The sequence below is a fragment of the Phoxinus phoxinus genome (assembly GCF_949152265.1).
Source record: "Phoxinus phoxinus genome assembly, chromosome: 14".
In the NCBI taxonomy this organism is placed as follows: Eukaryota; Metazoa; Chordata; class Actinopteri; order Cypriniformes; family Leuciscidae; genus Phoxinus; species Phoxinus phoxinus.
This window is the reverse complement of record NC_136889.1, coordinates 21596440-21619742: the sequence shown is the minus strand read 5'-3', so window position 1 is coordinate 21619742 and position 23303 is coordinate 21596440. Positions and strand designations below refer to the sequence as shown.

Sequence of the window (23303 nt, the reverse complement as noted above, 5' to 3'; positions counted from 1 at the left end):
ATTCAAATTTCATTTGCTATTCTGGATCCTGTTTGGTACCTCAAATTAAATTCCGGAATTGAATTGGACTTTAAACCGCATTCTCAATTAAATTATGAATGCCACACAACCCTGCCACAACCATCTCTTTTAAAGTGATTATTTTTATGATGTGATTAGGCTCAGATATCACTGAGTTTCGTGAATAAGGGAGTAATTGTGAATAATTTGCCTGGATAAACTGGATTGCAAGTGGTTAGTGAATTAAATGCATGTTGTTGTTTTTTTGCTCTGAAATAATTGCAGTTGATTACTGATTAGTAAATTTGCCTCATGGTAATGTATTTCAGTGGATCCATTTTTAATCCTCGCCTTTTCATTTGCTCATGTTATTTACTGTAGGTCTCCATGGTATCATGACCCACCAGCAAACTCCACAGATTCCCCTCCTCAGCTTATCACAGAGGAAGCCCCTCCTGGCGGGCGTATCAGAATATTACCACCCACCCAGCCTTCACCTGTCTGCCCACGGGGGATCTGTCTCAGCGGCGGAGTGTGTCGGCCCGTCTCTCTGCCCAGCGGAGCCTCGTCTTTCTTCTGTGACTGTCCTCTGCACTTCACGGGACGCCTGTGCGAACAAGGTGAGACCTCTAGTGAGACCTCACAGCCAAAATGTTCTCTTCTGAATTACTAACCTTAACCGAACTGTAATGAGCGGTCAAGCTTGGTGCGGTACTTTAAAACAAGACAATTCAAATAATAAAAAAAATGTTTTAGCTCGCCTGCAAAAGTGGAAAATTATCAACCACCAAACGTTTTTACTAATAAAAAATACAGAAGTGGTTTTGCAGGCAGATGCATGGTACATTTTCTGAAAGTAAAATGGAAACCATGCCCTGTTGTTGGACCAGGGATGACTTTAAATAATTGATGCTGTGATTAAAGTAAGATCCATATACGCAAGCTGTAATGTCAGAAACCCTTTTATCTGCTCACCTCTGAGTTCCACTACAAATGAGAAAGTGACCCTGTCACCCGTGTTCTCCAGATTCATTTTACCTCCTCTGCCTCATGCCAGGATAAGACATGAATGATATTAAATTCTGGTGAAGTGAAAAAGTCTTTTACACAGTGAACCCAATTGATATTGACTGACACTCAACTTACTGTACTGCGCTGCCATGGAAGAATATTTCACACTTTAACAATTTGCTGAACTCGGAACTGACAACGGACTTTTTCTTTTTATCAAAACCACCACCTGAGGAAAAGTGAGAAATGTTATGCACTTCCAGCAGTCAGGTATTCATTGTAATGTGCTCCTCCATAGTTCTAATTGCTTTTTTATTGTATTTTGCTCCAGCTCCTGCTGACTCACTATAGTTTTGCCCTGTATCAATAAGCCAATGCTCAGGTAAAGAGCTAATTTGCTGAGCTACAAGTTCATCTGTCTCTATTGATGTAACATTGAGATTCTCTGGCGGTGAGATGCCTGGCTTCAAATTAACTAAAAATCATTCATTCTTCTTTCAGGTTTTCTATTTTTGTGCAGTACCAGGCATTGATTGATGTGTTTTTGAACAGATCAGTTCAGTTCCTGTATAAGAAGAAATAAAAGACATTTTCAGATTAAGCTATTTTAACATTTCTTTACTACTAATTATGCAAATAAGGAACTCCCACACTATCGGTACTTGCAAATTCATATCAAAAAAGTTTTATTAGTAACGTTTCGGTCTCAAGACCTTCATCAGTATGGAAGTAAAATAATGACAAATGTTTATGAAATAAAAAAGCCTGTTGAATTGCACTACTTGAAAAAAATATGCATTGCATTAACCATGCTTGCATTTTAATGCATTGTATTTTTAGGCCTCGCATTTTTATGGGCTGAAATTCAACATGGTTGTATATTTAAGCTGTGAATATTTCAATTCAAAACATTTCAAACACATTTTCATTCATAAATATTCAATAATCCATTTTCACCTTTCATATTTCCCTTCCAAAATATTCAAACTGTTAAAAAATACAACCTATAATATTCAACGGGCAATTTTCGGTACACTTTATTTCGCTTTATAAATTCGCTTCCACAAATTCAGTGGTTCAAATTCGACAGTAAATTCAACAGTGACCTCCAGGAACTGCAGGAAAAGCAGTAGATTACCGAGCATAATCTCCATCTGCTGTTAATCAACCTCACCAGCAGGGGGTGCAAGCGCGTGTTGTTGACGAAGACCAGAGCAACAGTTAGAGCAAGCCATTCATTCATTCATTCATAAAAACTGATTTATAGAAATGTACCGGTAAGTGTATTTGTGATTATTATGAGGGCTGTTTTCATGTTTAATTCAGTGTCTTCACGGTCCCTGTGTAGCCTACATCTTTCTCTACCGTGAACGAGATTATAACGTTATTCCCCCGATGCTGATGTACAGAACAAATGTTACATTTGAGGTAGACATATATTTCTCTTGGTTGTTTAGTTGCCTTAACTTTGTATCACGGTGATGTGCTGCAGTACTGGGGTTTCCCTCAATAATTCAGGATTGCTGGGCATATAAAACGCTTAGCTTAATGGACTAATACAGTGATATAAAAGACCAAACTCACACTTTATTGAGAAGGCTGTACTATATGGCTACAGGCAAGCAGATGGACTCAGAATATGAACTTAACACGCAAAGTTTCACGCGTTTCCCAGTCATACTGGTTATAAAGTTGGCATGACATTCGCACATTTAGGGGCCGTCTCTAAAGTTACATACGACATTGGTATACACGTTTCTAACTTCAATAGCATTGGAAGAGAATGACTTGCAGTCATAAAAACAACTGTAAGTGTTCATGTAGGTGTCAGCCATGATGCACACCTTTTACATTTTTTATATTTATTCATATAAATAGAAGTTTGCTATTGAAGTTAGAAACGTGTATACCAATGTCGTATGTAACTTTAGAGACGGTCCCTAAATGTGCGAATGTCCAACGTCAAGCCAACTTTATAGCCATCAGCCAGTAAGTTATGTAACTGGGAAACGCTTAGCGTGAAACTTTGCTTGCGCGTTAAGTTCATATTCTGAGTCCATCTGCTTGCCTGTAGCCATATAGTACAGCCTTCTCAATAAAGTGTGAGTTTGGTCTTTTATATCACTGTAATAGTCCATTAGTATACGTTAAGCGTTTTATATGTCCAGCAATCCTGAATTATTGAGGGAAACCCCAGTACTGCAGCACATCGTCGCGATATAAAGTTAAGGCAAAACAACCAAGAGAAATATATGTCTACCTCAAATGTAACATTTGTTCTGTACATCAGCATCGGGGGAATAACGTTATAATCTCGTTTACGGTAGAGAAAGATGTAGGCTACACAGGGACCGTGAAGACACTGAATTAAACATAAAAACAGCCCTCATAATAATCACAAATACACTTACATTTCTATAAATCAGTTTTTATGAATGAATGAATGTGGCTTGCTCTAACTGTTGCTCTGGTCTTCGTCAACAACACGCGCTTGCACCCCCTGCTGGTGAGGTTGATTAACAGCAGATGGAGATTATGCTCGGTAATCTACTGCTTTTCCTGCAGTTCCTGGAGGTCACTGTTGAATTTACTGTCGAATTTGAACCAGTGAATTTGTGGAAGCGAATTTGTAAAGCGAAATAAAGTGGACCGAAAATTGCCCGTTGAATATTATAGGTTGTATTTTTTAACAGTTTGAATATTTTGGAAGGGAAATATGAAAGGTGAAAATGGATTATTGAATTTTTATGAATGAAAATGTGTTTGAAATGTTTTGAATTGAAATATTCACAGCTTAAATATACAACCATGTTGAATTTCAGCCCATAAAAATGCGAGGCCTAAAAATACAATGCATTAAAATGCAAGCATGGTTAATGCAATGCATATTTTTTTCAAGTAGTGCAATTCAACAGGCTTTTTATTTCAAAAACATTTGTCATTATTTTACTTCCATACATCAGGCATATACAAATATTCAAACTCATCCCATTTAAAATAAACACATGACAATCAACAACGCTCTATCTGTAACCACTTAAGCTCAGTGAGAATACATAATTATCAACACGTCATCATAAACAGTTACAAACTAAAATTGAAAATAATAAAATCAAAGTTCGGAGAGAGAAAAGGAAAGAGAAAAAATTATAACATCACATTAAATAGTGCTTCATCATTCATACCCCTAGGGGATAAAGTCTGAAGGGTGAAAATCCAAAAAAGTTCACGTCTCTGTAGGAGCAATTCAATGTCGAACCTCTAGGTGGCACACTCACTTTTTCCATCCCACAAAAGCGTAAAGAGGAAACACCGTGATTCAAAGTTAGAAAATGTGTTCACTAATTCTTTGTTTCAATTGACGTGAGGTTTTTCCCACATAACCTAAACCACAAGGACAACGGATCAAAAAACAACATGAGTAGTAACACAAGTAATCACAGATTTGATTGTATATTTTTTACCAGTTCTTGGATGACAGAAAAATGATTTTTTTAATGTATTATTGCACTGAGCACAATTCCCACAACGATAATTGCCATTCCGTATTGACTGGGCTTTTTACCCATTTAAATATTTTATTTAATGTTTATTGCTAGAAAAACATACATTTGGGTTTTTAGTGCCCAAGTTTGGTAACAGCGCTGCATAAATTGCAAATCTCAAATCAAATGAATAGAAAACGCCTCATATAAAATTGAGCTCAGGTTCTTCTTGAGGTAGATGATCAACATTTTATGAAGGTTAAGCTCCTAACCATTTATTGAAAATAGTGAATTTTTTCTTCTGCAATTTCATGGAAAGTCCCACTTTAAAACCACACAAGTATGGACATACAGTAGGCCTATGTGAAGACGTATTTGCATGTACTAATATGTTTGCATTGAAAGTGAGAGCTTAAGGTACATATTAACTGAACATCGTAGTGCATGCTGTGCAAATGCTTTTTGAATAACTGATGAATATGTTTTTCTATATACAGGACAAGGGGACCAGTGGCAAATCCTAATGCTTTTCCCAGTCCTGCCACTTAGCTCTTCTTCTTTATTTTGAATGCTAGTTCCTAACTACACTTGACAGAAGTTGAAACAGAATCTGCTTTTAGAGTTCCCTTTTTTCTCATTTCCGTTTTTTTTATTTATTTTTTTTACAGACGAGCACAGCAGAGCTTTTAGTTTAGCTGTATTTTTTTTCTTTGTATTTCTATTTTTGACAATGTCAGCCCTATATATGGGAATAAAATGGTTGTTCAAAGTTAGTCAGACGGATCAAGGATTTGGAAAACAAAAGGAAAATGCTTCATTGTGCATCAGTAGGAGGAATAAAAAGGATAGGATAAAAAAAAGAAGCATAACTAGAGAAGAAGAAATGCATTTTCGCTGCAATTAGTTGCATTTCCAAAATTTTATTTCAAAATGACTAAACCAGAATGGAGTCTTTTATGATTTCTAAAATCCTGTAAGGTTACAGATTAGTGAGAGGTTATCAACTCTAGAGAAACTGACTGTCTTGTCACTATAATTTAGTCTTCTCATAATTACCCTCCCCGTTGACCAGCTAGCGTCAGCAAACTTGTCAAGCCAAAACAGCAGCAAACATCCTGAGGGTGAAGGGGTGAGGAAGATGAGAGGGTGTCTGTGACTTCATGATGGAAAGGGAGTGATAGGGTCACACTGAATCTCTTCAGTGTCACATGACAAATAAGAGGACAACTGGCCTCAGAGATGATATATAGCCTAGAAGCCTTTCATTTTGTGTGTTGTGTGGTTGAACCATAAACTTTAAAATACATTTAACATTCTTCACTCAGAATGACGTAATCGGCAATGACAGTTTCTTGGATATTTTCGCTTCATTTTTCTACAACGGAGGAGAGTGAAGGTGTGTCGTCCATCTTTTTTTACAGTCTATGGGTTGAACAAGTAAAAAGCTGTGATGATGGTGTAGCTTAAATTGAAGAACCACAAACACAGAATTGTGAAACAAAAGTTTAACACTAGTTTAACCGAAACAACCAATCGATATCCCGTATTTAGCGCCCGAAACTGTCACGTAAGAAAAAATAGGGGATATCGGCCGGTTGTTGAGGTTGAACTGGTGGAAACATCTCAATCAACTCCATATCAAGGCAGTTTAGCGACCTCTCAACATGTCCGTGTCTGAGACCATCCTGTGAGGTTTACCATTAAAGTCTCTTTCTACTGTAAGTTAATTACAGAGAGGGCAAAAGAGATTTATGGACATTTTTATTTGATTTTTGCTTCTCTGTGATGTCTCCCTGGTGGGACTTTTTACAACTTGGTTGTGAAGTGAGTGTGTTAAATCAGCCGCAATGTTTCCTTGCTGTTCATATTGGGAATCAGTGCTGGGTGGATGATGCATCTAGATAAATTATTATTGTATCAGGTTGTGGAAACTCTCTAGTTTTTTTTGCTTTGCTGAATTGTATAATTTAAGTTCTGAAATATGTGCTTACTTATTAAGCTTTTAAGCAATACTTGTTTAAGTAACTTTTTAATTCCTTTCTCGTAAGGCTCACTTGGATCCATGGTTTTCCTTTTCATAGATTTTTATTTTTTATTTACTGAGATTTTCACCTTATGCATTAGGTATCATGAACTAACAATGAACAGTGCATTTATAAATATTAATTTCTACATATATAATACATTTTCAGTTTTTGTTTGTACAATTTACAGTTGAATACATTAATTGTAGTTATGCACTGCTGTAATGTTTATTTATTAAAAGAAGCATTTATTTAATAATTGTTCAATCTTATTACAAATTCAAATAACTTATTTTTTTTCTCTGGTGGGAAAGCTGCTTTTCTGCATATTATTCCAGTCTTCAATGTCACACGATTCTTCAGAAATCAATGTTGAAAACTGCATTTTTCCCCCCAGGATTCTTTGAATAATAGAAAGTTTTAGAGAGAAAAAACAGCATTTATTTGAAATAGTGATCTTTTGTAATATTATAAGTATCTTTGTCACTTTTGATCAATTAAATGCATCCATGCTAAATAAAAGTATTACTTTCTTTAAAAATATATATTCCTGACCCCAATTTTTGAACGGCACTATTATATTATGATCAAATATGAATTAACAATGCAGCATAATATAACTTGACATTAACCTAGATTCATAAATGTTTAAATAAATAAAAGAACTCTAATAAGGCATAAACTATGTTAAACTAAATGTTAACAAACTGAACCTCTTCAGTACCAGTTTATGCATATGCTGTACACTCAGTCCTACTTTATAGTCAAGAATATGGTAAGCGAAACACAATGCACACACGTATACAAGTGAATAGTCAAAAAAATATGATGTCAGCAGTGTTCCTAATGACAAGTTGTCATCAAGATGAAATGACTTTATTTGCTTCTCAGCATTTTTCACAGCTTGGTCAGATCGTGCCCTCCTTTGGGAGCTACGGATGCACATGTGCCTTATACCTCAAGAGTAATAATACAGACAGGGTTTGGTGTCAGGGCATTAGTATAATATACAAGATGGTTTCCTCTGTATAAAACTGCTCAGCTTGCTTTCTGACTTATTTTGGGGCATGATCTTGACACACGAGTCTCTAAAGGAGGAAAGAGCTCTGTGCTGCACATACTGCATGGTACACGCTAGTTCAGAGAGTATTTACAGCTGTCCGTCACTTTTTACGTTTCGTTTAGTTCTTTTTGTTGCTTTGTTTATTTAGCCATTTATTGATGAAACGAACCATCCGCAAAAAAAAAACACGAGTCTACAGTTCTATAAAAAGCAGGAAGGCAACCGGTGACCTCTCTCAATAACTCACTCAGCACTTCCGTGCTCTTACGCCCTTTTCTCGGCACCTCCGCCATTTGTTCTCAAAGTGCTAATTTGCAGATAATTAAGTAATCCACTGAAATGTTATTTGTCCCTCTGGGCACTATGCAAAGCATGGGGGTTGCTATATTCAGGGCTGACTCATTTGTAGTCCCCCCCCCCCCATGGGAAATATCACATAATCAAGCAGACACTGTATTAAATAATTCCTTCGAGCTTTCTCGGTTCAAGTAAAGTTTTGTTTTTTCTTTTCTGATGACCGCACAACAGATGTGGCCTTTGTTTCTATTCATGTAGTAGTGGCTAAAAGTGATGTCCAGCCTAGGAAAATTGACATCTTTACCCATTATTCAAATATTATTAAAAATGTGTTTAAGATTTTGTAAGCATATTGCGTGGTTGTGCTGCCTTGGAGTCAATTGTTTTACTTGTGATAATGCAATGAAACATGCCAAATTGTGCGGACATGATTTTTGGCAAGGCTGCCATACAAAAGAAATGATCAACACATGCAAAACAAGAGAGAAGTATGGTAGCTTGTTTCAGCCACAGAATAAAACATTTATCAAAATTTTCGCAATTTATCTCACAATTGCGAGTTTACATCTATATATAATAAAGTCAGAATTGTGTCATGTAAAGTCGCAAATGTGGGATATAAAGTTAGAATTGCAAGTTATAAACTCACAATTGTGTGTTAGAAAGTCAGAATTGCGAGATGTAAACTCACAATTGTGTGTTAGAAAGTCAGAATTGCGAGATGTAAACTCACAATTGTGTGTTAGAAAGTCAGAATTGCGAGAAATAAACTTGCAATTGCGACTTTATATCTTGCAATTCTCACTTTATATCTCCCAATTGCATGTTATAAAGTCAGAATTGTGAGATTTAAACATGCAATTCTGAGAAAAGTGTATTTCTCGCAATTCTGATTTCTGACTTTATAACACACAATTGTGACTTTATATTATGCAATTCTGACTTTATATCTCACAATTCTGACTTTATAACACACAATTCTGACTTTATATCATTCAATTCTGACTTCATAACATGCAATTGGGAGATATAAAGTCAGAATTGCGAGATGTAAACTCGCAATTATGAGGAAAAAAGTCAGAATTGTGATATTTTTGTTTATTTTTTTATTCTGTGGCAGAAACAAACTTCCATAGAGAAGTGATTTAAGTTTTAGTCAACGTAAGCTTTTTCCTGTGAGCTGTTTTTCAATAAAAATAAAAAAACATAGGGAAATAAAACCTTAACTTTAGCTTGTTTTTGTTTTTTTGCTTGTATTAAAAAATATATATTGTATGTAAATTTCACAATTAATTACAATGAAATAGCAAGTAACACATTGAATTAGATGTAAAAAAAATGAAGTAGAAAGACTAAAACAGTATTTCCTTGTTAAACGTACAGTAATAATTCAAATAATCTTCAAAAGAATCATTATTTACAGTCCATGTCATGGAACCTTGTGAATCAGTCTTTTTCATCGCTGATAGCGCAATATCTACTGTTCGCTGCATCGAAGTTGTCTGTAATGCCCAAGAAAAAGGCATCGTCACCCTTTTCAGCCGGTCGTTTGCTTTTCTTTCCCTCCGTCTATCCATCAAGACTGTTTCTGTGCTTATCTCACGGTTCATCAGCCTCGTAAAACTCCCCCTTAAACAGCAGCCCTGAGAGTGTGCACTATTTTCTGCTGAGTTAGAGGAATCGGCAAGCCGTTTGAAAGGCTCCTTCGGTCTGACTGCAGTCCAATCTGCGAGGAGCGCTGGGACTCGCACGGTTTGCTTGGCCGCTTTCTGAGCCTCAAACTCTGTTTGGTGGCGGCCCTTCTTCTGGGCGCCGGTAGGGGTTGGAGTCCGAAGGCTGTTTACTTGCTGACAAAGTTTTTCGATGAGAGTTTCTATAACAAGTTTAGGATTTGACAGAGGAGTCAAATTAGAGTTTGCCGCTTGGCACGACGATTATTGTCACTGTTGGTGCTTGATGCGGGGAGCGGGAGAGTAATATTCTCTGGGGCAACAGGCAAGATTAATCCTGGTACACATGTGGGACAGATTCTTCTGGTTCTACTAAAGAGATTTACTGTCCGTCCCGAAAATCTGATTATAGACATGCTTATAAAGTGAAAATGGCAAATTCTGCTACAGTATTATGTTGTATATGCAGTGCATTTATCATTACTCATATTTAAGCAAGAGGATAGTCTGTTTTTTATTATAAAATGTTTGTAAGACACAGTTTGAACACTCAGGCTTTGACTTGAATATGCATCTGTGGTTTAACAACAAAAGTAGCAGTGTCTCATAAATGCAGATCTGAAAGGTCAAAAGGGTCGTCAAAGACTTATTATTCACAGGACGGGTGGGAGGAAATTTTGTCTCTCACTGTCATTATTTTCAGGATGGATGGTTTGCAGTTAAGATGTTGCCTAACCAGCGTCTGTAACAAAGCAGATAGACACAATGTTAGACCCAAACACTTTATCACGCTGATCATAATGGATTGTTTTCTGAATCTCTGCATCTGCAATGACAACCAGACCAGACTGCATGTAGGGAATGAAGTAAAACAATTTGATTTACAGTAGTATTTCTGTGTAAACTCCTTAAATTATTACAGAATAGGGGTTTGCAAACTACACTCTTAAAAATAAAGGTTTTTAATTGCATTGATGGTTCCATAAAGAACTTTTAACATCCATAGATCCTTTGTATTGCACAAAAAAAATATATATATATAGTGGAAAAAGATCCTTTCGATTTATTTTTTATTTTTTTATGATGTTCATACTAAGAATTTTTTTTTAGATTTCACTGTTGATTCTTTAGGGAACTTACAATGGTTCTTCTATGGCATCACTGCAAGACAAAAAACATGTTGTAACCTTTATTTTTAGGACTATAGGGTCTGGGAAATCATGAAATTAACTCCAAATTATTTTATTCTATTCTGTTATTCTTTTTGACTCATATTTATAATGTATATATTTACAGTCTTATGTAAAAACCTTTATACATGTAAACTATTGTATGTGTTCATGCACTAATAAAATAATGTTGTAAATGAAAAATTTGCAGAATAGAGTGGTAAAAATACAACAAAAACGTACTCGGTTACTAACGTAACCTCGGTTCTCTCTAGGAGAGGGAACGAGTACTGCGTCGAATCGACGCTGCGGGAAAGATATTTCTTTGTCGAGATTGAAGCCTAAAAATTAATCCTTAATTTTGTAATATGTAAAACGCTTTTCTGTAGCATACAACCCTAGGCGGAGCAATACCGCTCGCCCATTGGCTGCTCCGCCAGAAAAGCACAGCCTATGCGAGGCCAGTGACGCTGACCAATGAGGGCGCTTCGCGCCCTTCTGCGTCATCTCCCGCCGAAACAGGCGTGGCCTAGGTCTATAAATACCAAGCATAGCTGCTTCCACTCCGATTTTTGTCACAGAAGCGACACAGCGTGGGCATGCACGGCATGAGACGCAGTACTCGTTCCCTCTCCTAGAGAGAACCGAGGTTACGTTAGTAACCGAGTACGTTCTCTTACGTAGAGTTCTCTCCTACTGCGTCGAATCGACGCTGCGGGAACCCCTGTAAGACGCCGTGCGTGCTCTTGGACCGACACAGACACCCGAGGGCGCGCGCACGCGCCCCGGCATGCCAGAGCCTACACCAAGAGTATACAGGGAGAGCGGCTAGGATAGCATCATCCCTTTATAATAGGGCCCCTAAGGGCATAATAACATATATATGTAAATATAGATATATATGGGGGGTAAATAGCATGCTCATGGGACACATTGTCGGTGAGTGATGCTTAAACATTTAGTGACCTGGGCCGCCGTGCGGGGCAGGAACACTATACCTGGTCTTAGACCGAGAGCAGTTTAGCCTGCAACGCAGGAACCTCTAGGTTATAGAACCTTATAAATGTAGACGGGGAGGCCCAGCCTGCCGCCATACAAATATCATGCAAAGAGATTCCGCTATACCAAGCCCACGACGAGGCCATGCCTCTCGTAGAATGTGCTCTGTTGCCCAGGGGGCATTCCAAACCTCTAGATGCGTAGGCTAGCGCAATGGCATCCACTACCCATCGAGATAGGCTCTGTTTCGTCGCAGCACGTCCTTTAGAGCGCCCACTGAACGAAACGAAGAGCTGCTCCGTCTGTCGAAAAACAGCGGAGCGGGACACGTAAGCTCTTAATGCCCTGACCGGGCAAAGGAAGCTATTTCCGTCCTCAGAGGCCGGCAGAGCCGACAGGGAGATGACCTGAGCCCTGAACGGTGTGTTGAGGGACTTAGGTACATACCCGTGCCTCGGTTTCAACACGACTATAGAGTCGTTGGGCCCGAACTCCATACAAGAGGCTCTTACTGAGAGCGCTTGCAGATCCCCCATACGCTTCACTGAAGCGAGAGCCAAAAGAAACATGGTCTTGAGAGACAGATGTTTCATGTCAACTGAGTGAATAGGCTCGAAAGGGGCCCCTTTCATAGCGTTTAACACTGTAGAAAGGTCCCAAACGGGGACTGAAGGAGGCCTTGGAGGATTTAACCTTCTGGCTCCTCTAAGGAAACGTACCACCAGGTCGTTTCTGCCCAGTGCATGGCCAAGCGTCGGATTGACGAACGCTGATATGGCTGCCACATAGACTTTGAGCGTGGATGGGGTCCTACCCTTATCCAACAGCTCCTGCAGGAAGGAGAGAACCTCCGTTTCACCGCACTGAAGAGGTGATAGACCTTGGACTGAACACCAGTCAGAGAACACCGACCATTTGGAAGCGTAGAGCCGTCTAGTAGACGGGGCCCTAGCCTGCTCGATCGTGTCTAACACTCCTCTTGGGAGTTTAGCGGGTACCCGTTTATGGCCCACACATGAAGGGACCATAGCTCTGGGTGAGGATGCAAAATCGAGCCCCTGGCCTGCGAGAGAAGGTCCCTCCTCACTGGGATCGGCCACGGAGCAGTACTCTTGAGCTGCATCAAGACTGGGAACCAGGGTTGATTCGTCCAGTATGGTGCGACAAGAAGCACTGAGGATCCGCTTTTCCTGATTCGCTCGAGCACTTGGGGCAGGAGCGAGACAGGGGGAAAAACATAGAGCGGACGGCGGGGCCAGACTTTGGCCAGCGCGTTCGTGCTCTTTGAAAAGAATTCTGGGCAGTGAGCGTTTTCCTGGTTTGCAAACAGGTCTATCTCCGCTCTGCCGAACTTTTTCCACAGCAGACGCACTGTCTGTGTGTGTAGGGACCATTCTCCTGTCGGAACATTGTTCCGTGAGAGTCTGTCTGGTCCTACATTCAGGCGACCAGGCACATGGATCGCTCTCAGCGAGCGCAGGTTGTGCTGGGCCCATACCAGTATGCGTTCCGTCAACCTGTAAAGGTTTTGGGATCTCACGCCACCCTGGCGGTTTATATAGGCTACTACCGACGTGTTGTCCGAACGGACTAGGACGTGGTGTCCCTTTATCCGAGGACAGAAGCGCCTCAGCGCTAAGTCCACTGCCATCATTTCTAGGCAGTTTATGTGCGGTAGTTCGACTCGTTCTGCCATTGGCCAAAGAACGGTCTGCCTTCGAGCAGTGCTCCCCAGCCTGAGGTGGACGCGTCCGTGGACACCACCTTCAGGCTCGAGGAAGTCCCCAGGCTTACACCTGACCGGTACCAGTCTGACGCTCTCCATGGTGTCAGGGCTGAAACGCATTCCTGATTGACCTTGAGGCGATAACGACCGTGAACCCATGCTCGGCGCGGTACACGCGCTTTTAGCCAGAACTGCAGTGGGCGCATGCGCAGCAGGCCCAACTGTAGAGCTGTCGATGCTGCGGCCATGAGGCCTAGCATTTTCTGAAATCTCTTGAGCGGCACTATGTGGCCGCTGCGGAAGGATTTCGCCATCCGCAGGGAATTTCGCCTACGTTGTGATGACAGTCGAGCTGTCATAGACAGCGAGTTCAGCTCCAGTCCTAAAAAGGAGATCCTTTGACTGGGAAACAGTGAACTTTTCTCCCAATTGACTCTCAGACCTAAGCACTCGAGGTGATCGAGAATTAGGGTCTTGTGGCGGATGAGTTCTGAAGGTGATTGAGCTAGAATCAGCCAATCGTCCAAATAATTCAGAATTCGAATGCCGCGGAGTCTCAGGGGTGCCAGCGCCGCGTCCATGCACACTGTAAATGTACGAGGTGCTAGAGACAGGCCGAATGGCAGGACTGTGTACTGATATGCCTGGCCCTCGAAGGCGAATCTCAAAAATCGCCTGTGACGTGACGCAATTTGTATGTGAAAATACGCGTCTTTCAGATCTATTGCCATAAACCAGTCTCCTCGGCGAACCTGCGCGAGGGTAGCTCTGGTCGTGAGCATTCTGAACTTTCGCTTTGTCAGCGCTTTGTTCAGATGCCTGAGATCTAGAATGGGTCTGAGACCCCCGTCTTTTTTCGGTACCAGAAAAATATCTGCTGTACAGACCCCCTTCGCTCTGAGCTTGAGATAAAGGCTCTATGGCCCCTTTGCTCAATAGCTTCGCTATTTCGGCTCGAAGTAGATGTGCTACTTCTGTTTTTACCGTGGTTTCGACTTTCTCCGTGAAACGGGGAGGGCGTCGATGAAACTGTAGCGAATAGCCTCTTTTTATAGTCTCTAGCACCCATTCTGAGACCCCGGGAAGTCTTTCCCATGCATCTGCACGTGTGACTAGGGGTTGAATGTAATCTGGGCCCTGGTCGCGAAATGGCGGCGACACGAGAGCAACCGTGTGCTGTGACATGGACGCCGTGGCGTGTGAGGCGGGGGGCATGTTTAACACAGTATGCATCCCGCGCGCGCTCGGCTCTCTGTGTCGAGAGAGAGCGCGCGGGACGAGTCCCGTAGGGCTCGTTATGCTTGTGAATAAACGTGGGCGCTTGGTGGCGGGCACATTTATAACACCGGGGACACTGTGTTTGTGTACTGACTGACCGTTCGTTAGTTTCGTTTTTACAGAAACCTCGGAACGTGCAGTGTGTAGTGGTTGTGGGCACTTGGCAGTGGGCACACTTACTACATGTAAAGCACAATCGATCTGAGTCGATTTTAAGTGTGCAAACCCTGTGTTGAACGGGGCTGCCCGTAGGGCTCGTATATTTGTGAATAAATGTGGGCGCGTGGTAGCGGGCACATTTATAACACCGGGAATACTGTGTTTGTGAACTGACTGACCGTCCGTTGGTTTCGTTTTTACAGAAAAACCGCGGAACGTGCAGTGTGTAGTGGTTGTGGGCACTGGACAGTGGGCACGCTCACTACATGCAAAGTACAATCGACCTGAGTCGATTTTATGTGTGCAGACCCTGTGTTGTACGGGGCTGTGCTTGCACGGGTTGAAAAACCGGGCTCTGGTCGCGAAATGGCGGCGACACGAGAGCAGTCGTGTGCTGTAACATGGCGTGATGCGGGGGCGCACTTATCGAGCGGGCAGCCCGCGCGCGCGCTCAGCTCTCTCAGCTGAGAGAGAGAGAGAGCACGCGGTGCGGTCTCCGTAGAAACCATGTTGACATGTAGCTTGTAGTGATTGTGGGCACTTGAAAGCGGGCACGCTCACTACATATAATACACAATCGACATTGAGTCGATTTTATGTGTGCAAGCCCTGTATTGTGTGGGGCTGTGCTTGTGTGTATGAATGGGCACTGGGTCGTGGGCATACAGTTACACACATTACATCATCGGCTGTGGCCGGGACACCGTGTAGCACAGAGAGTACTGTCTATCAGAACCGACTGACCGTGCATTCGTTTCGTTTTTACAGAAACCACGGGACATGCAGTGTGTAGTGATTGTGGGCACTGAAAAGCGGGCACGTTCACTAACTTACATGTATTGCACAATCGACGAGTCGATTTTATGTGTGCAAGCCCTGTATTGTGTAGGGCTGTGCTTGTGTGTACGAATGGGCACAGGGTCGTGGGCATTACGGATACACACATCACACCATCGGCCGTGGCCGGGACACCAGAAAATACATTTTCAGATTTACCTGGGGCGTCGTGAAAACGGCGTTTGTGTGCAGGCAAACGAGCATTTGCTGATTTGGTGACTGCAAAATACACTGGCACGGTCGCGTATGTTGGGACTGTGCGAGCGAGACATTTTTGTGAAATCCGGCCGCGGCGGGATTTTAACACTGTAGCTTCCCTCGAAGCAGATGTGCGCATCCTGGCTGAAGACGGGGCTTTCCGGGACTCCGCGATTTCTTCGTGAATTCAGGAAGAAAAGGGCGCGGGTCGTGAGGACGGTAACGTACGTTCCTCTGCAGAAAAACAGCCATCCAGCCGGTAAGCGCATCGATGCTGGTCTTTCTCCGTCGACGCTCATGAGCGGCGGGGGAGGGGAGATCCTCGGAGCTCGCCCATCCGAAGCGGGAGAGAAAAGCAGTCGTCCTCCACAGACGCGGCTTCACCTTCCTCGTTCATGACGGACGCGGCGGCACACAGCGGCCCTTGTCCGTCGATCAGAGAGTCCAGCGAAGCGGGCGGAGAAGCTGGCGGCAGCAGCGGCGAGCACCTCGTGGTGGGGGGAGGTTCCGGGCTCCGCTAAGCACGGCGCTTTTCACGGCGCGGCACTACAGCGGGCGGAAAAGATGCAGCTTCAGTAATTGAACGCCAGGCGAGTCCGCAGAGTCACCGTAGGCATCAAATCACAGTGATGGCAGCCGCCATCGACGAGAGCTGAAGCTGCGTGATACTCACAGGCAGGAAACACAAGCACGTGGTCCCCGACGCTGAGTGGGGCTCAACACGAGCCACAGGAGGTGCGAGACATCTTGAAAAAGACGCTCGGCTCTTTTAGTGTGGAAAAACTGTGTGACGCGACGGCGAACACACACACAAAACACACACACATAATGTAAAGGATATTCCACGCCGGAGAAGCGCAGCAGGGAACGGCGGCTGAAGGCGGCGATGACCAGCGGCTTCAGGTAAGGGCTCGTCCTGCTGAGGTGCTGTATCAGACGGCTGTGGTGGCTCGAATCCGGTCCTACGATGCGTGTAGCTTCGTGAAGTAAAGAAAATCGGAGTGGAAGCAGCTATGCTTGGTATTTATAGACCTAGGCCACGCCTGTTTCGGCGGGAGATGACGCAGAAGGGCGCGAAGCGCCCTCATTGGTCAGCGTCACTGGCCTCGCATAGGCTGTGCTTTTCTGGCGGAGCAGCCAATGGGCGAGCGGTATTGCTCCGCCTAGGGTTGTATGCTACAGAAAAGCGTTTTACATATTACAAAATTAAGGATTAATTTTTAGGCTTCAATCTCGACAAAGAAATATCTTTCCCGCAGCGTCGATTCGACGCAGTAGGAGAGAACTCTACGTAAGAGAACATTTGTTACAATACAATATTCACTGAATATGGCATTTGTACAGTTCTGCTTTCTAACAAATTGGTCAGAAATGAATAAGATTAACTACAAATTATTTTTATTATGTTGATGAATAAGATAAAATATACCATGTCAACATAAATTATTTCCCAGATTAAATTTTATAAAAAAATTTAAAGACATCTCAGTTTTCAAAACTTTCTCAGCCCTAGTTTTATGCTTCTATTCAGTTTTACACATCTAACATACTCTAATACTTGGATGTTGAACTGTTCTCCGAATTGACAGGCAGCAGCGTGGAGAAAATATCAGCTTTAAAATGTCTCTACCAAAACTGGTCCCTTGTGTTGGTTAGTTACGTTTTAGCTTGTCATTGCAGAAGTCATGTACAGTAAATTGCCTTTTCTGGCCTGCCTGAGAACTGCATCCTGGATCTTGCTGAATCACCCATAATGTGATGTATGTAGACCTGTATGTATGAGCAACAGCCTGACACACGTTCACCGCTGATGGGCCACGCTTGAGTCTTGTCACATATGCCTTGACAGTGCCGCGCTACATACATTGCCTTCTGTGTTAAAGCTAACAGATCATTACCGCTGAAGAGAGGTCGTGACCATAGCAGACAACACCCACCTTCCACTGTCGTCTGTCACCCTCTGGGAGATAACATTGCTCCAGAACAGGTCCTGACAGGATCCTCCTGCCTTTACGTGTAGACTCTTATCAGAGTCTGGCAGACATTACTGCTCTTGACTGTGCATTCAGCTTTGAGGTTACAGTCAACGGTCAAAACTGAAGTCATAATGCTGTTAGTCAAATAAACTACAGGTTGTTCATTTTAGTGTTTCAAGATGACTGAAAAATGTCAGAGTGACATGCTATACTTCATTTAAGACCAATAGACCCTTTTCACAGAGAAAAAAAAACATCAATAATAATTATTTATATACAAATAAGCCCTGAATATATACATATTTATAAGTGTTTCGATTAACATAGAGTCATAAAAGTAAATGTATTAATTTAATGACATGTAAAAAATATGAATATGCAGTATAATATATATATTATAGAGAGAGAGAGAGAGGTGCAGGGATGACTTCAAAACCTGGAAGACTACTTCGCCAGTGGCTCCCTTGGGATTTCCATGTGAGGTTTTATAGTTGTTTTCAATTTATGAGTAAGATAAAGTATGTAGTAAACTTAACTTGAAGATACTTTGACGTTTTGTTCTGTAATGTAAATTCCACACACTCACAAATTGAAAAACCACATTATAAAACCCCATTAGAAAATATCAAGGGAATCAGTGGTGAATTAACCTTCAGAGTTTTGACATCATCCCAGCACAACTGTGTGAGGGTGTGTGTGTCACATTACATGAGTGCGTTTACTTTTATGAGCTAATATTAATTGAGAGATGTTGAAATATGTTTTACTTCTAAAAAAATTATTTGTCACACCACATGCATTTAAAATCCCTAACTGTTAATGGCAAAATGGTGGATGGATGTTTACTTGAATTTTCATCTTTACCTTTTACCAGTAGAATTGTTTTTGCCTTTTCTTTTTTTCAGATACAACTGTCTTTTTCCCTCGTTTTGATGGTACCTCTTTCTTGGAGTTGCCGTCTCTGACGTCCCTGTTTCAGTCAGACACTCACTTTACGAGTCATTCCTCTGAGGACAGGAGGACTGTGTATTTGACAATGAAGAGCAAGACACCTCATGGTACTATTCTCTACAGTGAGTATCTGAGAGCCACCGGAGAACATGGCACATAAACCCGTGAAATCAAAATTGGAGTCGGTATAGCTTTGAGCTCATCTATATGCTGAAATTAATTTTTTGGACTATCAAGCTGGCCATTTTTAAAAGTGAATTCTTTCAATTTGAGATGCTTACATTTGAAAAATGCTTCAACCACATGGTGTAGGGATGACGTATTTTTGTAGGCCAAAATCTGGAATTGAGTTAGCATTTTAGCACTTCCGGTTCCATCGGCATGAAGTCAATGGGGGTTTTGAATGCGTTTTTTGGTTAAATGCTTGAAATACACTGTAAAAAATTATATGATCAATAAGTTATGACAACATGTGTTTTACAATGCTTTAAAGAAGTTAAGCAATTTTAAACTTTTTTTTATAAGTTATACAAGATCCAACTCGTTTTTTAGGTCAGTTTAATGTAGCCTAATTTAAGTTAAATTGACTTAAACATCCAAGTTGATTGTACTTCCAAATGTAAGGCAACAACTTTTTTTACAGTGTAAGGTCAGTGGTGAACGCAAAGCTCAATATATTTGTACATTTTATTCTACAATATAAAAGGCATCAGTAATACCCCTTTGTGATTTTTATTTATTTATTTTTTTAAAAGCTTTTACTTTTCTTGTAAAATGCGATTAGCTAAATGGTACTACAGAGGTTGTCGGGGACATTAAATGTCATCAGCTGAAAAGTTAAACTTATCTACTCACTAGTAGTAAAAATACGTCGTCCCTGTACCATTCTATTATGGGTTCTTTTAATAGCTAAATGTGCTAATGACAAGAGGTACGTGCCTTATAGGTTAGTATCCGTGTCTCAAAAAGAGTTTGCGAAATGCTTTGCGCAGATGAGATGAGTCCATTATTTTAGGCTTTCTTTTTCATTTTCTTGTAGAAATGTATCTAAAACAATTTACCATGGAAACCATGTTAGGTCTTAAATCATTTCTACACAGACTTCATTTTCTGTGCTAATTCGAAACCAGTGACATATTCGTGGTAAATGACATGTCTCTATGGCTACCTGCTCGTTGCTTGCTCAAAGATCAGGGTGAACAGCTGTATATAAATACACATAGCGTATGTTACAATAATAATGTCAGTTTGATTTGAGAGGTAAGTAATTAATTTTGACATCGCATTCATGATATATTTTCCCTGATGTGTCTATTGAATAGCAATCACCTTCAAACGATGCGGAAATTTTGACTCGATAACTCGCACTCTATCAGTGTGTGTTAATGAATAATTGGCTTCCCAGCCTCCCTCGCTGCGGATTACACACACTGAGTTATGAGACTGTGAATATAACTGTAAGCTTCAGTGCTAAATTAAAACGCCGGACAGTCGACTGTACCTCTTTATCCAGTAATGAAGTCCTCTCTCAGGACATGTTAATGACATAGCAAATGTCTCTAGGTGGAATCAATCACACCAGTATATGTGCTGTGGGCTGAATTTAAAGTTATGATGGCTGATCCCATTAGCTAATTGGCAAACCCTGCTGGATGATGCTCTTCAATTACTTTGTCCTAAACAAATATGGTCCCTTGGCTGCGCCGAACTCCAAATGAATGAGTATTTGGGGATTTTACCTGTAATTGAGTGAATTAGATTTACATGAATTATAATGTATTAAAATTTTAAGTAGTATCATTATTGGAAAACAAGAATATATTATAAATGGTCCGTTTTGTTCCATCAAACGCTGACAAATCTCTGTTGTACATGAGAGTTCAGTTTTTTTTCCAATCAACTTATTGATGTTATAATAGGCTATAAATATTCACCATGTCCAACGCGCTCACTCTCAGTCCGGTACCTTGTAAACACAAATTTGTTTTTAGACTAATTGATTAAAATTAATGTGTGCCCTTACTTAGTCAATTGGGAAGTCAGATAAAGTAAGCCAATCAGATTAGAGCTTGTTAGATGGAGAAACGACTTTCCCGTTTTCTGAACGGACTGTTGACGATCAGATCTTAATGTCATCAGATTTACTCTTTCTAGATGTCGAAAATCAAACAGAAAATATTTTAGCGGAGCACCTGAAAAGGCAAAATAAAGAGAGAAGTGTTATAGATATGGACTAATTTGCAAAAAAAAATGACAATTAATAATTGATCATAACTTGTTATAATTAAGTATGAATATTTGGATTAGTTAATCTGATTAACTTGATGTAGCTAAATTAATAGTACAATCAATTAATCAGTTTGTCCAGCAAACACTCAGTATTGATGATTTATTCATTCTAAGAAAGGGAATTTTTTATGGCCACAGAGTCTTTTGTAGCATGTAGCAAGATCAGGAATCATTTATTAATCTGCAAGCACAATCAGAATCAGGGAACTCATGTATTGTGCTCAAAGTTGTATTAACTAAATCACAAACACACAACTAATCTAAACAACCACATACACACAAAGCACACGTACATGGGAAATGGAAAAGTGGAAGTGGATTAAACCGGGAACAGGAAATTAAGTTATGGAGTCATTTAACCACATGAAAAGAACCATTCTTATTTCAAAGCATCTCATTAAATGTGCGATACTTTCATTGCCGTTGCAGTTTTAAACAGTCTGTTAAGTTGCTGAAGAAGGTTTTGATGGTTTCGTGAGTCAGTGCTAAAGTTGCAATCGATTTCTTCTGCGTTGAATAAAGAAATTATTACAAACTTATGCGGTTAGTTTGACTCTGTTGTGGTCGGTCGTGTAAGTTGGGTTTCCGGTTCCACACGCACAACAACCAGGAGAAGAGGGAAGAGAGGGAGGTCACAGTTTCACAGAGGTCACGCCTCGGAGTTTGGCTTGACCAATAGAAAAGGTGCAATTTTCCAGAGGGAAAAGTTATTTTGTTTGGAAGTTGACTTATTTGCATGTGTAGCTGGATTGGTGTTGATGTAGAAACTATTAGATGCTTGTAATACTAATATGTTGCATAGGTATCAACTTACGTATAATATACACAATAATTTAGCTCATCAAAATACAAATTCCTAGATACCAAACATGGGGTAGGTGAAGTTATTAAAGGTACAACATGTAAGAATTTTTTTGATAGAATATCCAAAAATCACTTGCACAGTGTGATATATTTACTGCAGTTGTGTACTACAATATCCCAAAAGTTCCCAAAGATTTTAATTTCAGAGAAATTCTCATTTTAAATAATGGGCCGTCCCGAAATCCATGTTCACCTGTCAATGACGTAATATCCGCGTTATCCCTGGTCTCCGCTCATAGTACTGCATAGTAACCATGGCGACAGACGTGGTCAGCAGCGTAATGTTTAGAGGCACGCTCACGATGTTGTTGTTGTGGACCATGGCAAATAGACTTTGTGACAAAAGGAGAACTAAAACAAGGATCAATGCTTGCGTTTGCAGAGAGATGCAGAGAGCTTGCGTCCGTGACAAACTTCGACTCTTGCATGTACTTTATTAGACAGGTGAGCAAAAATACATAAAACTAATCAATGTTATATAGTTCAACATGATGAAATGTTAGAATATGATCTGTATGTTATTCTAATGTTGATGTAGCTTACTGCTAGTCTCATATAGCCAAACAAACCAACACATAGAATAACATTATAACTTTCAACACACTCAAATGCAGTTTAGTGTGATAGTGTAAACCTAAACAGCGCTGCGTTACCTCACAAGTGTAATTCGTCTAATAAACTGACCTGTGTGAGTAGTAGTAATACTCCTTGCCTAATACAGCACTTGTGGGTACTTTGGTTGAATTAAATGTCCTTGTTCTTTTATGTCCGCGGGACTCGCGTGTGGCGCTGATAACTTATCTGTCTCTCATTAGCAATCGCACCCTACTTTATTCCACAGTCATGTTAAAAACATCAATGTTTTCACTAATCCATAAACGTTATCAGATCCATCAGCTTGACGACAAGTTCCATAATTCAGCTGGAATGTTGCGTCATCAACCTACGCCTTTGTTATTGTAAGAGGTTAGCGACCCCTAGCGGCAAATAAAATTACATATTGTATATTTAACTGTTGGTTCTATCATTAAAGCTACACTGTGTGATTTTTTTACCCCCATCTAGCGGTGAAAAGGTATATGACCATCCAGTGAATATTAGTTTATGTTCCTCTCAATTCCGATTTCGTTTTAACTCCTACGGTGGCCAATGTAGTCCAAGATTAACATGGCTTCCAGTTCGACCTCGTCCATGAGTATTCCTTCAAGTGATGAGGTTACTTTATAAAACTATTATAATTTGCACTTATTTAATTTGTCAGTTAACATATAGGTTATGACATCTATGTAAAATGAATAATAGTTTTA

At 40.7% G+C, this 23303-nt stretch overlaps 1 protein-coding gene across 1 annotated transcript in view; it reads left to right on the top strand.

Annotated features, from left to right (window-relative positions):
• The window catches only part of eys (eyes shut homolog), a 271877-nt gene that overhangs the window by 201241 nt on the left and 47333 nt on the right, over positions 1 to 23303 (top strand). The window contains exons 35-36 of the mRNA XM_079634848.1: positions 382 to 620; positions 18798 to 18965. Coding sequence (XP_079490974.1) covers positions 382 to 620; positions 18798 to 18965 — 407 coding nt within the window. The remainder of the gene's footprint in view (positions 1 to 381; positions 621 to 18797; positions 18966 to 23303) is intronic.